Source organism: Notothenia coriiceps, unplaced genomic scaffold (genome assembly GCF_000735185.1).
Source record: "Notothenia coriiceps isolate Sejong01 unplaced genomic scaffold, NC01 NC01_scaffold00014767, whole genome shotgun sequence".
Taxonomy (NCBI): Eukaryota; Metazoa; Chordata; class Actinopteri; order Perciformes; family Nototheniidae; genus Notothenia; species Notothenia coriiceps.
In genome coordinates this window covers 45126-62093 of record NW_011347468.1, presented here as the reverse complement: position 1 = coordinate 62093, position 16968 = coordinate 45126, and the positions used below count along the sequence as shown (strand labels likewise).

The 16968-nt window shown below is 40.0% G+C and overlaps 2 protein-coding genes across 4 annotated transcripts; both read left to right on the top strand.

Annotated features, from left to right (window-relative positions):
• The first annotated feature begins 1549 nt into the window (after nucleotides 1–1549).
• On the top strand, nucleotides 1550–5086 carry catip (ciliogenesis associated TTC17 interacting protein). Its single transcript, XM_010774853.1, has 9 exons — nucleotides 1550–1878; nucleotides 2444–2629; nucleotides 2724–2779; nucleotides 2904–2990; nucleotides 3115–3282; nucleotides 3608–3732; nucleotides 4120–4196; nucleotides 4355–4422; nucleotides 4607–5086. Exons 1-9 carry the CDS (start codon nucleotides 1773–1775, stop codon nucleotides 4787–4789), a joined length of 1056 nt encoding a protein of 351 aa, XP_010773155.1. The 5' UTR covers nucleotides 1550–1772; the 3' UTR covers nucleotides 4790–5086.
• Nucleotides 5087–5181: 95 nt separating this feature from the next.
• On the top strand, nucleotides 5182–16734 carry casp8 (caspase 8, apoptosis-related cysteine peptidase). 3 transcript variants are annotated; one of them, XM_010774856.1, is made up of 12 exons: nucleotides 5182–5410; nucleotides 6238–6389; nucleotides 7381–7556; nucleotides 7684–7789; nucleotides 9059–9188; nucleotides 10421–10476; nucleotides 10561–10627; nucleotides 10774–10835; nucleotides 10933–11038; nucleotides 13399–13526; nucleotides 14586–14983; nucleotides 16354–16734. In XM_010774856.1, exons 2-12 carry the CDS (start codon nucleotides 6282–6284, stop codon nucleotides 16487–16489), a joined length of 1473 nt encoding a protein of 490 aa, XP_010773158.1. In that variant the 5' UTR covers nucleotides 5182–5410; nucleotides 6238–6281; the 3' UTR covers nucleotides 16490–16734. The 3 variants fall into 3 exon arrangements, with proteins under 3 accessions (XP_010773158.1, XP_010773157.1, XP_010773156.1); XM_010774855.1 differs by having other exon boundaries at nucleotides 5182–5445; nucleotides 6241–6389; XM_010774854.1 differs by having other exon boundaries at nucleotides 5182–5445.
• Nucleotides 16735–16968: the final 234 nt, after the last annotated feature.

Below are 16968 nucleotides of genomic sequence, written 5' to 3'. Positions count from 1 at the left end.
TACTTACCATGGTTCTTGGCTTGTGCCATCGCTGCTCTGTTTCAGGGGGTACAGCAGCCAGGTTGAGTGTGGAGTAGTGTTCGGTCTGGAACAGCAGTGCAACATTGTGGTTGCAGAGTGCTGTTCCAGCTACACAGGAACACTTTGCCACTGCAATCTCCACAGGTGAGCAGTTCTCAAAGACAATCTACACATTAAAACAAAAATGTCAGTCATTTTCATTTAGGACACTGCTTCAATACAACACAGACAAATGAGAAAGCTGAGAGCAGGCTGATCAGTAGTAGTAGGTGTGGGAAAAGGCTAAACCATGTCAGGTTATCAGTCACATCACATACACAGAAGTTCTGCTGTTTGGAATACTGTAATTTAAGGACATTCAAACAGATAAGCTTGTATAGCCTGTCTCAGCTCTCTCAATTTATTATCTTATAACTACATAAAATAGTGTCAGTAGAACGTTGAACAGCTTAACATAGATGTAGGGTACAAAACCAGCACTTACCTAACACTGGCCAATACAAATAATTGGACCCTACATGGATCATACTAACCATTCAGTAAAGAACAGCAGCCGTCACAACCAGTTTCTGGGGTTTCCATGAAAGCAGAGACGGTTTTCAGGAATCTTTGATGAAAGCTAAGTTTGGGTTTAGCTAATGTATTTATCATTTTACACGAGAGGGTTACAAAACGAAAATAAATCTGTAGCCCCTTCATGCTACACACACATAGCTAGCTACCAGTTGATGTGAGCAAATGTATTATTTTCCTCCCTACTCTGAGATCGTGAGGCTTTTCATGCTTTCTCATGGACCTGTAGTAGTTGGGCACGCTAACGCTAGCTATATAAATATGACGCTATATGTATAAAAACAAAACAAAACGTACCTTCTTATATCTTTCTCCACTCTCTCTGAACTTTCTTTCCTCCGATTCAGAGCCCTAGAGAGAAATAGTAATAATAATAATAATAATAATTAATAATGATATCTCTATGACTCTGCTCCGATTGCCATCACTCTTGTTCGTTCTCTCTATGTCTGGTCATCAATCTGTTCCACGTAGCGCGCCGCCTAGAGGCCTGGAGCACTTCCGGAATGTTTTTTTGTTTTAATGTGTTTTGGGATTTGTATGTGCTTTGGGATTTGTATGTGCTTTGGACTTTGCATATCGTGCGGCGTTTTTTTGTTGCGTTTGTGTGTTGTATTTAGTTTGCATCATTTCTGTAAATGCAGCGTTTTTCTGTTGTATTTGTTTTCAGGGTTTGTTTGTTTTTCATTTCATTATTTGCACGTGTTTCCTGCTGTATGCGTTTTGGGCCGTTGTTCCGCGTTTGCACCTGCCGGCCACCGTACTACACAGGGTCGCTACAATACTATATTTTATGTTTATTTTATCCCTTGTTTATTGTGCCCTTTTCATAAAATAACTGGCCCCAGCCTGCCCCTCCCAGTAAAATTGGTCTAGAACCGCCACTGTTTGTGTGTGCACTTGCTCTGAAGAGAATTCGTTTGCACAATATTCCCCCGTTATTACGGTACTGTGGCGTTGTTGCCGTGACAACTAAAATGTGTTAGTCCTCTCTTCCGTGTATCGGGAACAAAAGCTGCACAGAACTCACATTAAAAAGACTGTCATAAAAACTACGAAAAACAACCAGTCTGTCCTTCATAAGTGAGTCTTACAACGCTGTTGAAGCTACAGTGACACTTTTTGGTTTTTACTACCGTTAGTAGCCTATCTGACATTGAATACGAACAGCGTTAAAAATGGAAGCCCCACTGGAAGACGAGCCTCTCGCCGGAGCCTTAGCGAGGATCGAGGGAGACAAGCTAGCAGCCTCTGACTCAGCTCTCACCTTCCTGTCAAGTATCGGTGAGTTTAATGTCGTGTGCGTCAACTTAGTATGCACCATCTGATTTTGGCACCACCTCAGAATTGCCAATTATCTCAAAAGAGCAATACGCCATTAATCAGAGGTGTAATGTAACTAATGTACTCAAGTACTGTAGCCTACTTCAGTAACAAATTATGGTACTGGTACTTTACTAGAGTATTTTATATTATATTATAGGCCTACTACTTTGTACTTTTACTCTACTACATTTGGTGGGTTAATGGAAATATAATTGGCAGCAATTTTGCTCAGCAGATTTTTGTTGAAAAATAGTTCACAGTTCCAGCTTACTCAATCTAAAGAGTTGCTCCTTTGAGTCCTTTTACTCCTTTTACTTTGAGTACATTTTCCTGATTGCACTTAAATACTTTATATATTATTAAATATTCCTGATGCAGAACTTTTACTTGAAATTGAGTAATCACAGTGTGGTAGTATACTTTTCCTAAAGAATCTGAATACTTCTTCCGCCTCAGTTCGAGACATATTTCAAACTGTCCACTGGTCTCATCTTAAAACTTAAATCTCCCCCACTTCTCTCAGAGCCCGCAGAGCTGCTGAAGTGTGTGTTCCCAGACTCTCTGGTGGCTGTGTCAGAGAGCGGCAGAGACCTGGGGAAGTTCAGTGTGACGGTGGAGTTTGCCTGTAGAAACCATCAGCCCTGTGTGCTTCTGCATGCTCAGAGCCAGGGAGCCATCGATGACTCCCCCTGTGGCACAACAGTGACAGGTGAGGTCGGGCAGAGGTGGACATCCGTTGTCTTGTCTTTTTACAGATGTGTCAGTATACCTTAATTTAATGTCCGTCGTCCTGTCTGTTTAAGCCTACCTAACCACAGACCTGGAGGTGCTGGAGGAAGATTTCCATGAGTACATTAAGGTGGGTCATTGCACATTTATTTTTATTTTAACACACATAGAAGTGAGAACTCTGTACCATGGTGCTTGACTGCCTTAACTCTCTGTCTGTTTTTATTTTTTAAAACATTGAACCCCGTTTCCAGCTGGAGGACCACAGTTTGGACAGGAGGTGTCACATGGTGCTGCATGACGGACAGATGGTGATTGATAAAGTTAACACTGTAGGAGGGGTGAGTAAAACTATAGAGTAGAAATCAAGTGTCCATAACGTTGATTAAACAACACATTGTTAGGGTTCAATCATCCCTCATGCCATTACTGTAAAGTGTCATTATTTTGTGTGTGTGTGTCCAGGAGACGACAAAGGAGAGCATTTGTTACCCCATGTCTGCCCTTAGAGGGCTGGTTACAGAGGGGTCCAACTTTCTGCTGATGCGCCTGATCGCTATTAGGAAGAGGGTGCCAGAAAACATGACCTTCATCTCCTTCAACCATGGTCTACACATCATCCACAACACTTTTGTAAGTTGTTATGCCTGTAAGACATTTTTGTCATTTTCGTTGCTCTACTCTGGCTTTGTTCTCAAGGAGCACATGTCTTGCTAACTGTCAAAAAACACATACATTTAGGAGCACTGTTAACAAATGTAAAGTAACACAGTGTATTAATAAACTACATGTTGCGTGTGTGTGTGCGTGCGTGTGTGTGCGTGTGTGTGCGTGTGTGTGTGTGTGTGTGTGTGTGTCACTGGACATTTAATAACTAAAAGGGACACTAAAAAGTGATGCACACAGCTGGGACCGTAGCATTTTCATAATATGACTCAATCGGTTTCTCTGACTTCAGAGCAAGCTGGGTCTGAAGCAGCTGGAGGTTGGGGGTGAGACTGTGGAGGTATTTGGGCTGGAGAGGATCGTTGACTCTGTGGAGGACAGCCCCACTACCTGGCAGTGCTACTTCCTGGCTGACGGGTAAGCTCAAAGACTACAGGTCCCAATACCCAACACTGTGGATCAAAGAGGGTACTACAGTTAATTTGACACTGTTAGTCAGTCTGCTCTGATTGGTTAGGCCGGCTCTGTTTTGATTGGTCAACTGCTTAGAAAAGCCCCCCCCCTTAGCCTATCACGTACAATGTGTGGGAGTGCTAGCCAATGGAAGTGTGAATGTTACATGGTGATGTCATCATGTTACGGAAGTAAACAAAGGAGTCTAATCGAGGCGTTCCGGGGGGGAGGGGTTGTCATCCTCGACACGTGCATGCGTTTATTCTCTGTAACTCACGTTGTAAAAGAACAGAAAATGAATATGACTTCATAAATGATTTGTTTGTTGAACAGTTTATGTTCTCTGATCAGGCACTTGGCCAGCAGATTACAGGTAGGATCGCCGGTGACCATGAAGCTTCTGCAGCTGCCATCACATATAGAGAAAGGTATTCACTTTAACACCCACGTTACACTCTTCTCCAAAGAAACAGAGTAACGCGTGTGTGTGTGTGTGTGTGTGTGTGTGTGTGTGTGTGTGTGTGTGTGTGTGTGTGTGTGTGTGTGTGTGTGTGTGTGTGTGTGTGTGTGTGTGTGTGTGTGTTAGGTTTTGCGAAGATTCCTCTGGTTTGGGAAGAAGACATGCAGATGTGCTCCAAGTTCTTGGACAGAAAGGTAACCAATAGTGCTCTCATGTAGTACATTTATTTAAGGCTAATAGCTAAATTATTCTGTTTCCTCCCATGCATCTTATCCTATATGTAAATATATATATATATATATATGTTATCATCACCTTACCCATAAATCCTATGACTGAAGCAGAGTATAACTGTGTGTTCATGTCTCGATTGGGCAGGAGGAGCTGAAGGCCGACCATGCCTCATACTTGAGACAGCATCCAGAGATCAGAGCCCTCATATCTGACTTCCTGCAGTTTTTGCTGCTGAGGAAACCAGATGACATCTTCCAGTTTGCCAGAGATTACTTCATCCCTTTTGCCTCCCGTCGTCCTCCAAAACCAAGCCTGGAAACCCCCTAACTCAGAAAGAAAACCCAGGGGCTCACATAAAAATAGCCTTTTTATAGCTTTTAAATCAATGATGAATTTTAAAGTTGTCTATCTTGCAATTTTTTCCCTGAATAGTAGTTTTGCTTTCTAATAGTGCTTTAAAAAGGTTAAGTGATGTGAATGAAGTGACTTGGTTCAAATAGTATTTGTGCTTTTGTATTCGTTCCCTGACCTACTTAGGTGAAGCAATAAAGGCATGTCTGAGCAATGTTTGCTGCCAAACAAGAGTTTTCAAAATAAAAGTGTAACAAAAATTACATAATAAAAGTTCGTCTTCTAACCTTCTCCAAATAGTAAAGAAGAACGAGAGCACTATTTACATTGTGTACACAGTCTTAGACCACTTTATGTAGGCTAGTGCAGTGTTTGCATCTTTAGTGACAATAAACACAGGTTTTCTTTTGAAGGTTGTAAGCGGAAGTGACCATTATTTAACAAAACCGGCACTCTTCTCCTTTGAAAGTGAAACCAAGGTACCAGCGAGCGGCGGGCGCACGAACGTCACACCAACACTACTTCTACAACTTTACACTTCATTTGTGAATTTTTTCTCCGTCAAAAAGTATTTTTTCAGACTGAATAACAGAAAAGGTAACTTTTTGCTTCGAGGAAATAGACTGACAGTGGTAAGTGTTAACGTCTCAAGTTGTCTCAGCTGTGTGTGTTTTGCTAATGTACACAGCCTGTACCCCAATGTTAGCTATGTAGATGTAAACGATAAACAAGCTGTGACTGTAACATTATGTCAAAGTTACACTGGTTTAGCTTTGCGTTACAATTGGTGCTGTCAAGGATTAAGTAAAAAGGTACTTATTTAATTTACTAATTTTTTTTTAAGTAAAAAAACAAAAACAAACATCAGGGTTGGTGTTTTCCGTGACGTCACTGCGCCATACATCGTCAGTTTGATGGTTTTAGCAGCTAAAGTCCAGTTAGGGGAATTCTGTTTTTACAACACTACTTTTCTTATTTCCAGCCTTATCTTTTGAAGTTGTTTTACATTTAGGTTGTCAGCTATTGTGAGTCATAACATTCTAACAAATAAATACATGTTAGAAGCTACAATGTAAAGTGATGAAAGGGGTATTATTATTAATAAACCAATATCACACAAATACACATTAAATATGTCTTATCGTTTAAAGTATCTGCCTGGGGAAGTTGACTGCGTATAAGTAAACATTTTAATAGTTTTATTAGTGTCAATCAGTCAAAAAACATGTCTACAATGTTCTTAATGTACTTTCTGATATGTTTATGGTGTAAAAAAATAAGAATCTCTATAATTACAGCTACATTTAGTATAAAGGTGGTAATTGGCCATTATTTCAAGCTCATGTTATTTATTATTTTCCTTGTTTCTTCTTACAAATGCCCACTTTACTATTAACCCCCTCCTGTGTCTGTGTCTTTACTAGCAGTGCAGTGAGCTGAGCAGCAGGCCTGCAGCTGGTGGATCAGGATGGATAGACTGACGCTTTCTCACATCGATGAGCAGCTGGAGTCCTCCGAGGTGGCCGCTCTCTGCTTCTTGTGTCGGGATGTGGTCAACATTAGACGCCTGGAGGGGGTGAGCTCAACATATCTAATACTCAGAGGTGGAACAGTACTGTACTTAAATACAATTTTTAGATACTGTACTTGAGTAATTTATTTTAATGCCACTTTCTACTTGTCACTTATTACATTTCAGAGAGAATTATTGTATTTTTACTGCACTCTATTTGTCTGACAGCATTATTTATGCTACAAATTAAGATGATTGCAAAAAAAAACGTATACAGAATTGCGATAAAAAAAAACAGGAAAGTTGAGGAAATAATACACTTTTTGTTATATCTTTTTTATTTATTGACTAAGTTTGTCCATACATTTACTTAAGAATCCAAACTTCATGTTTTGCATAAAGTTTGAATGAAATAAGACAAATAAACCGGCCTTATCGTATTTTGTAAATCCAGGTCTTTTTTTTCTTCTTACATTTACATTTTTACAACAAGGGGAACCTTTTTCTTTAGTGAGTACTTTAACACTTAAGTACGTATTCCCTATTATACTTTCATAGTTTTACTTCAGTAACTTTTTCAATGCACAACTTTTTCTTTCAAATGTTTACAATGTGGTATAAGTAATTTGACTTAAGTATTGGATCTGTGCACTTCCTCCATTTGTCTCAACCCTGCTTCTGAGGAAAAATGTTCTTATTGACCCCTAACTATGGACAGTTTTGTCGTTTTTTTATCATTGTAAACTATTTGCTACATTGACTACAAAACAAATGTTTTATGGTAAAATATGTAGTTTTCTAATTTGAACAGTAATAATGACTTTAATATAATAATGTCAGCTTCATCAAGCAAAATGCTTCATATTCAAGACAAATTAGAAAGTAGAGACACAGTATAAGCATTTATTATTTTTGGGTGAAAATTATTTCTCTACCTTCAAACACCACTTCACTTGCTTTGTACTAAAATAAACATTGTGAGAAGCTCCCTTTGGGTCATAACTTATCACTTCTCCAAAGTTTATTTGTGTGTTTCTCGGTTGTCCTAATACAGATTGCTGATGCAAAAAGGCTCTTTTTGAGACTAGAAGAACAAGGTCTGCTGGAGGACTATTCCTTCCTCTGTCAGCTGCTCCAAACTATCCGGCGAGCCGATCTCCTCAACCGCCTGGAGACGGACAGCAGGCGACCAGAAGAAACCGATGCAAGTCCTGTGCTGTCAGAATACAGGTACATATCTACTGTAACCGGGGGAAATAACAGGGTTACAAATACAGTTTGTTCGGCAAAGTCTGTACCCCTAAATATGTCTGTTGTTTTTCCTGTTTGTATTTCACTCTAATCCTCTTTCTGTCAGGGTGGCGCTGTACAAAATCTATGCGGACATGACTGAGGAACATTTGGAAACGTTGAAGTTCCTTTTGAGTGACAAGCTGGGCAGAAGACAAACTGAGGCATGCAAGGTGAGAACAAACCCACATAATCATGATAAACCACAAGATTAAAATGCTGCTATTTACTATTATTTAGGGGGAGATAAAGCAAATACACATGCATTTGTAATAGAGAAATGCATGACAAACCGGAAAGAGAAAACGGAGGATGTTTACTTTATTATTACATGATTTCTTAAGGCCTTATAGGCATGGAACAATTTTCCGACACTAAGCTAAACCATCGACAAAGCTGTTGTGATAGCCCTCTGAATAATGAGTGCTACACAGAAAATCCGATACAATCCATTAGCCTTACTATCAATCAACAACTGTCATCTAGACATAGGGTACTAGATGACAGTTAGTGTTGAGTTAGATCTGCTATTTACACTGGAGTTATTTCTTAATTCCATATAAATATAATATATAATTCCTATTTTGAATCAGAAACAGATTTATTGCCAGGTAGGTTGACACATACGAGGAATTTGACTTGATGTCATGGTGCATACATAAAGTAAAACAAAAATTAAAAACAAAGATAGAGAATTATTTTAAGAAAACTATAATAACATAACATATATTTTTTTTAAATAGTCAAATATAGCAGTATTTACATACAATAAAATATGGAATAAAATTTGCCAGTAATGAAAAAATACTCACATTTGCACAATGTTGCTCTTAACATTTGTATTTTGAATGTTGCTCACTACTCGAAGTTCTGGGTGTGAAAGAGTTTAAATAAATAAAAAGCCGTATTTCATAACTAGTTTATTTACTAACTTGCTTTGGGGGAGTAGGAATAATTGTTTCACAATTACAGATGTAGCGCGTCATTTCGGGCAGGGCCGTGGCAGGTATGTAGCAGGCCCTCGATGAAAGGGAAACTCCCAGGATGACAGTGAATACGTGTCAGACTTGTTACACCCCCTTGATCAATTATATGGAAATCAGTTACAATGCCTCGTCGATCCACCAGGTGGTAAAAGTAGAAAATTACTAAAGCATGACGTTTTCTAGATGGCTAGGTTTAATGCATCAATAAGGAACAGTTTAGTTGGTAAAGAAATGGAAAACATTTGAAACTGATTGGTCTGGGTATCAGCAAATATGGGAAACTAAAAAGTAGTATCAAGCTATTCCTACTATCACCGTGCATTCATGGACATGAATACTGACTTCTTTGAACATTTGACTGTGTATTTATATAGTTTGATTGTTTTTGTGCACTGCAACAATACTTTTACTGAAGTCATAATAATCATTTCAGGATTTCTCCTCTATTTATTGCAGACAGCACTGGATGTGTTTGCTGAAATGGAAAAGACTGGTTTTCTGTCAAACACCAATCTCCGTGACCTGCATGAGATACTGCAGAGGATAGATCAACAACTGGCTGCAATCATACAGCGCTATGTGGAAGGTATGAAACCCACACACAAGCACATACACATTTAAATGTTCAACCCAACTTTCCTTTGTGCTTTTATACTTTAAACTTATAAAAAAAACGAATTGTGTTTGTTCTAAAATGTATATAGATAAAGTAATTTATAAAAGAAGACAGGCATGTGACATGAGCCAAGAAGTGTGTTTTGAAGAGAAGGTCAGGCAGAGGCAGGTTGTGTGCTCTGCGCTATCTTCCTGCAACCATAGCATGCAGCACACAGACTGTAGTGAGATGCAAAGGAATCGGGGAGTTTTCCTAAAATACATGGGAAAATGTGGCATCAGCAGAAAACTAAGACAAGTTCACTAAAGATGCAATACCCATATCAGGAAAATAACTGTCAAAATGAAATAAAAAGAAGGGAGATATAAAGCAGTGCTTCATTGATAGGGGTTGTAACATGTTTACTCTAAAAGATACCACTGTCAGTCAGTAGTTGGCTGCACGTGGATTCAACACAGGCTGTTCTCTTTAAGAAAACAACTCTTTTGCTTTTGATCATTTTTCCCCCACAATGTTTTTATTGGGATTTTTTTCATACAACAATGTAAAAACAAACATGCTTCGTCTGTATAATACAAGATAATTATTCGAAAGAAGTATCCATACAAAAAAAGACACACTACTACACCGTCTCGTCAACTGCACCAGCACGGCATCTATTCATCCTCTTGAACATCAGATACATTTAGATCCTTTGCATAATCAATGAAAGAACCTCCATCAATCCTCAAACATTTGCCGTCTAGAACTTAATACATAGGATATCTTCTCCAATGGGAGGCCTGACAGCTTCAGTCCCAACCAATGAGTGATGCTTGGGCTTTGAGCCTTTTTCCAAAACAATGCAATACAGGTTTTGGCGTACAGCAAACTGAGGTAGAAGACTTTTACTGCCGTTTTAAAAGATAAAGTGTTGGCAGTGTAGTCAGAAGTGGACCTCTCGCCTTCCAACCAGGGGTGTCAACGACAACGCTTGCGATTAATCTGAAAACCTTAACTCGTAAGAAAAATGTACTTTGTCAATTTGACATTTTTTCAACTTTATGCCAATAATTTAGAAATCATGTTATAAAGTGGAGCCTCTGATGTCTATTACCAGTTAGTAAATACTAGTATTTTAAACTGGTTAACGCATTTTTGATTCAATTGATACCACTACTTCCAAGATAATAATATTCATGATGTGATTGTTCTCACTTTAGGGATAACCCAGCCGCTTCCTCGCAGATTATCTTCTCATCTCAGCATGGATAACCAGGTGTGTATTCAATTGTGTTTGTATACAGTTATTCCTTTATTGAGCCAGTTTACTGAGGACTGGAACTCTGTTTTCTTTCAACAGGGGGTCCAACCCACCACCCAGCCAACACAACCTGTCGATGTGTCGACATCTGAGACTCAGCCCAGCTGTAAGTCTGTTATTTTTCACTGTATTACAAACTCACAGCCATTTAATAATCACCCGAAAGACTAGCCTTCCAACGTTTTGCTTCTACAGATATTCAATGTAATTGTTATCGTGCAAATACAAGAGTCCACTGTTTTTGTTTTTCAGATGGAGAAGCGAGTGTTTGCACCGATGCAGAACCAAAAACCTCCTCCTCTCTTTCCGATCAGGTAACCATTCCCCCAAACCAAAATACCCCTCCCTCCTTTGTTCTTTTTAACAACATCGTTTATAATTTGTCTATGGGGATCTGCTTGTGTCCCTTAGACAGATTACTACGCCCTGACTCATGTGCCACGTGGTTTGTGTGTGGTCATCAATAATGAGGACTTCACAGGGATGTCAAAACGAAATGGGACGCAGGCGGATGTGGGTATGTACCGTTGTATTTGAAAAAAACATGTGGTCTGATTTTCAATTCAGTGTTCAAGAGGCCCTCTTATGCTTTTTCGGGTTTTGCCTTTCCTGTTGTGTTTTATAAAGGGTTTTGTGTATGTAAATGGCTGCAAAGGCTAAAATCCAAAAGTTCACACACACCCTGCCTGAGACTCGATTGTAGCCCTCTGTTTACTTCAGTAACATAATGACATCACTACATAACACTAGCGCTTCTACTGGCCAGTGCTCCAACACACGTGATAGGCTAAGAGGCAGGACATCTCTAAAGGCCCTGACACACGAAGCAGTCACCAGAGAACTCGCCGATGCCGACGCCGACTGTTGCCTCAGCGTGTTCTCCTGCGTCTTGGCCATGTGTCTAGGCCTGTCGCGATAATCGATAAATTGACTTATCGTACGATAAATACAAATGGACTCGATAACTTTTCTGAGCTCGATAAATTGCCGTTTACATAGTGTTTGCCCTAGACCGCGCCTTGTAGCTGCACCCGCACGGCGTGCTTTGAGGGGCGGGGCTGACACAGAGGCCAGTCAGGCACACAGCCATGGTCAGGACACACAGCCACGGGGTCAGGACACTCCGCGTGCACGTGCCGCAGCAGCCGTAGCAGGGGGCCAAATTAATAATATAGCCGCGCCAAGCGGGAAGACAACGCTGTGACTTACTCGCGCGGGAATTTAAAGCTGAAATGGAATGGTTACGGTAAGCGCTACTTACACATCTCGATTCTCCAGTGTGGCAGTATTTTGGATTCAAGCCAAATCAACGAGGCGAACCTACAGACTTGAATGAGCCGGGCGGTGTGTCGCATTTGTTTAAAAAAGGTAGCGACAAAAGCAGGCAATACCACACATTTTAAACTACACCTAAAACACAACCACCCCATTCCGTTTTCCCAGCTGGGAGCAAACACGGCAGCTGGAGATGGAGAGCCCCCACCTTCCCGACAGTTTACAATCAAAGATGCATTTGCCCGACAATGCAAACATGTTGGTGGTCCTTGCTCGAAAACTTTGAAAAACAGATTTGGATATGGCCTGTTGAGGCATCTGGGTCTTTGTATGGACAGTGGACAGTGGACTGTACACATGACTGTTGTTTTAAGGAGGTTTTTTTTGCTCGTTCATCGATTACATACATTTGTCTCTATATTTATTATATTATAATGTATAATATATTTTATTATATATAGATATGAGAGAGAAAGAGCTCTGTTTTCCAGCCTGAGTCTATTTTAATGTATTGTTTTGGTTGTGTGTGTGATCTAATTAATTTATTATAATTTAATTAATTTGTTTTATTTATTATATATCATTTATATATTTTAATATTATTTCACATTCCATTTGCAATGTTGAATGTTCAATACAAAGTTATGTTTGAAAGTATGTACTTTAATTATTATTATATATTATCATTATGTCAGTGGTCTAAAATGGTCTTACAACGGTGCCGACAATATTATCGTTTATCGCAATAATTTCCAGAAAAATGTATCGTCCAACAAAATTAATTATCGTGACAGGCCTACATATGTCGCACTGGAACACACCGCAAAGACTTCAGCCGAGCACGTACGAACTGTGCATGCGTGAGTGGCAATAACTCTCCTTACCAACAGGCGGCAGTAGTGTGTATTCGTCATTCAAAAAAGGCAACAACCGGAAGACAGAGAAGAAGAACAGACTACGTGATTTAAACAAAAGTAGCGTGTGCGTTCCATTTTCACTCTCATTCATCGAAAACATGTTTTGTGCGGTACTGGAGCTATCAGCCATTGAAGTGTTGCTTGTGGAAGACATTCCCAAGCAACCGTTTCGCTTCTCATGCACTGATTCACTAGCTGAACAGCCAATCAGAGTGACTTCTTTGTCCGACTGCCTGTGGCCGACGCATAGCCGATTCAACATGTTGAATCGGCCGTGCGTCGGCCATGAAATGCCAAATAAGACGTGTCACGGCTAACGGTGCGGGACACACCAAATTGAGTTTGGGCGACAGGGCACGCTTCGTCGTCCGAATAAAGAGAAAACGGCCGATTTCGGCTTGGTGTGTCAGGGCCTTAAGCTGTTGACCAATCACAACAGAGCCGAGCAGCTAACCAATCAGAGCAGACTGGGCTCTGGTTTCAGACAGAGGGTCAAAAGAGGTGCTGCAGCGCAGGCAGTATGAGAACAAAAAAACATGAAAGCATGTAAAAATGTCACAGTAGAGGAACAAAATACCATTATGAACCTGAAAATTAGCACAATAGGGTCTCTTAACAAATGTGATGGTATAAAATAATAACAATCCACTCGTATGATTGAATTTGTCTCTTTTATGTGACACAGAGGCTCTGCGCACAGTGTTCACCGCTCTCGGCTTCACTGTGCTGGTGCGCGACAACTTGACAGCAGGTGATATGAAACTGGAACTACACAAACTGTGCATGAGGAATTTTTTGGATGAGGATGCTTTGGTGAGCAGTCCCACACACCTTAAGACCATACTTTCAGTGACTGCTATGTGTACTTTATTTTATATTGTTTAAAGGAATAGCTTTACAGTTGGAATGTTATGATCAACACTTATTTTATATCTTTATGGAAAAGATAAAGTTACATCCAAAAGCAAGAATAAGTCCGGCACCTATAACTACAACTTGTAATTCTTACACTTTGGTTATTGCACAGATTAAGCAACCAAGATATAATATGTGGGCAGAACCTGGCTAGCATATTCAGTCATTTAGCAAACACAAACTAACTAGCTAGCTGCTCGCTATAAATGTACATGCATCTCTTGACCTTAGATAGAAAGAGTACAGTTCCTAGATGAAAATTCTCACAACACGGTTAGAAGACTATTATCAGTTCATGATTTCTTAAAAAAGACATTGCTGATGTTTTTTCGCTCTTTGAGCTCCACAAGCCGAGTGCAATCTAGTTTCCATTATATTGTAGAGGCAAGACAATTGAGTTTCACAAATAGAACTACAGGTAGGAAAGAAAAGAATAAATATTCATTTTGTGGTGGAACTCAGATTGTATTAAGAAGACCCTTTATTTATCCCCAAGGGGAAATTCAGTTGTTTGCTCAGTTGTTATTACACACAGTACAATAATCACACATGCACAGGACAGGGTCGATACAGAGGAGGCCTGAATACATATACAAACATATGCATGTCTGCACAAACTAAAATATTCAATGTAATAATAATACATTCCTGAACATATTGTCCATAATAACTTTTCTTCATACTTTGGCCGACAATCGTAAAACCGTTTCAAAAAATGCATTTTATGCGTTATAAAAATGTAACTTACGATGTGGACGTGAGAGTGATATGAATCTTCTCATTTAACTTTCAGCATAAAAGCAAAGAGTGTATTTTACAGAATGTTGAACTAGTCCTTTAAAACAATAGTCCTGTCAAAAAAAATGTATTTGTAGTGTCATAGGGAATCATATCTAAATCCAAGTTAAATCAAGAAAGAGACTCATGTTCTGAAAACATGTCTGCTTCTAATCTCAGGTGATATGCGTGCTTTCCCATGGAGAAAAAGAATGCGTATTTGGGACTGACGGGAAGCCGGTGTTCCTGCGAGAGCTGTCCCAGCCCTTCTCCAGCAGGGCAGCTCCCACCTTGGCCGGGAAGCCCAAACTGTTGTTCATTCAAGCGTGTCAGGGGAGCGGCTACCAGAGAGGATCAATGCCCTGTCCCCCAAAGGTAAAACAGGAGGAGGAGGAGGAGAGAGAAAGCCACCTAGAGGAAGACGCTGGTCCCCTGCGTGGAGAGACGGTGCCTTGGGGGGCTGACTTCCTGCTGGGCATGGCCACCGTGCCGGAGTGCAAGTCGTTTCGAAACACTACCACGGGCTCCATCTACATCCAGGAGCTGTGCAAGCAGCTGAAAAAGTCTGCTAGTAGCAGGTGAGAGATGCCTCCATGCTGAGTTTGAAAGTCTTTCAAACCAGGCTGGACCCCAGCTTAAACTCTTTCATAAAGGACAAGCACTCAGTAGGTGCGTTTTCAAATAAAAAAAAAACAGAGTGAAAATGCCAAACATTTTAGAAAATGTAAATGTTGCAAAAAACCTTGGCTCAGCTACGCAGATGGATTTGTCTCAATATTGTGTGTACAGATCAACAATCATTGTGGTAATGTGTAATCTGTAAATGTAAAACCCCTTCCACAATGCAAAACTATTTTTAAAATGTAAACTCCCAGAAATATTTTGCTCATATAAATCAGATCTGCAAATACACAAACACATTTCACAGATAAAAAAATATTTCTATACATTAAATGTATTCACGGGTAAATTGAAGAGTATATGTGATAATCTTTCTAGCATTTACAATAAAAATGTGTAAATCCAGTTTTTATTTATAGAACAAAAAGTCAGACAACTCACGTGTTTCTTAATATGTTTATTAGAAGCAGCATATAGTTTGAGTTTGGCGTCTAGGCTCGGGCCTCATCACTCCACAGATTTACGAAGAACATTGAGTGATGATTAGATAAATATCCCCCGAGCCTACAGGCAGGTGGAAGCTGGGGGGGTGGGGCAGGCGAGGCGAGCAGCAGCAACATGAAACACAGCAGCAGGAACATGAACGCAGCAATAGCAAGTGAACACAGCAGTGGCAGCAGCAGCATACCGAGGCAGAGGCAGGAAGACCTGGCAGCTTAAATAGAGCGGCAGGAGAATGTGTTTGGTTGGTTGTAAGAGTGACGAGGCGCGTCACGTGTTAATGTATCATTGGTGCTCAAGTTGACTGCCTGAACTAGCTCGCAGGCTTCGCCCCATTTGTGGATCTCAATTCTTGGTCTGTGGATTAGCATTTTTTTTTTGCAACACAAAAGAGAAATCCTAGGTGTGTCACTGAAATTGTTGAATAGTATGTGATGGCTTGCACATTTAAAAGTAGGAGCATGGATACTGCTGCTTTTTGTTTTTAAACAACAAGCGGCAAGTAAAGCATGTTCATTGTTTTTTTATGTAAATGTATCAGTGACTAAGAATTGGGTGTTTACTGGTCTGTTCACACAACTAATATTGAGACAAATCTATCTCCACAATCAGCTTATTGGAAAACTAGGTGTATCGATAAAAGCAAAATGCGACAGAGAGATTTTGTGACTTTTGATGGAGCAACTTTACTTTTTCCACAAAATAACATAGAATATTTCTCTTTTCTCAAATCTGGGACCATATTTGATGTTTTTGAATAAGAATATAGCCACAATTTCAGCAACATTTATCATTTGTGACATGTTTCCTCTTTTTTTCTGTGCAGCAAGGATAATGACGATATACTCACTGTGCTGACACGTGTGAACAGGGAGGTCAGCAAAGGAGAATATTTGACCTACAAACAGATGCCAGAGCCCAAGTACACCCTCACCAAGAAGCTCGTCCTCAAGTGTGTGTGAGCTGACCGGGACAATGTGCAACGCTGAAAATATTCCAACTTTTCATAGGCCTGACTGGTTAACTGTGTGTCTGGCTGTGTGTGTTTTTATTCTCGCTGTACAGCTGGTTGGATGAATTTGAATGTCAGTGTTTTTGAAGTTATCTCAACAAGGGGATGTGTTTTGATCATGGCATATCAAATGTATTTTTGGAAATGGTGGATGATTCCCATGTATTCTGGAAAAAATAAACAATAAGACATTTGGAAAGTTTTGTTGTGTCACAGTACTACAGATCACAACAAATAAACAGTTGAACAAACCCTACATCCCCATTTTAAGGAACATCTTCATTGGACTCCTTTGTTTACTTCCGTGAAATAATTGCATAACTACATAACGCTCCTACACATTGTAATGATAGGCTAAGGGGCGGGACAGCTTTAAGCAGTTAACCAATCACCGGACGGAGGGTGAAAAGAGGAGCTGCAGCACAGGCA

Bases quoted from the DNA above. Each gene is read 5' to 3' on its own strand.
- catip (XM_010774853.1), top strand. From the start codon at position 1,773: ATGGAAGCCCCACTGGAAGACGAGCCTCTCGCCGGAGCCTTAGCGAGG. The intron at 1,879-2,443 runs GTGAGTTTAATG...CACTTCTCTCAG, and splicing joins CACCTTCCTGTCAAGTATCG to AGCCCGCAGAGCTGCTGAAG. The intron at 4,423-4,606 runs GTAACCAATAGT...TCGATTGGGCAG, and splicing joins CCAAGTTCTTGGACAGAAAG to GAGGAGCTGAAGGCCGACCA.
- casp8 (XM_010774856.1), top strand. From the start codon at position 6,282: ATGGATAGACTGACGCTTTCTCACATCGATGAGCAGCTGGAGTCCTCC. The intron at 10,477-10,560 runs GTGTGTATTCAA...TTCTTTCAACAG, and splicing joins ATCTCAGCATGGATAACCAG to GGGGTCCAACCCACCACCCA. The intron at 10,836-10,932 runs GTAACCATTCCC...TGTGTCCCTTAG, and splicing joins CCTCCTCTCTTTCCGATCAG to ACAGATTACTACGCCCTGAC.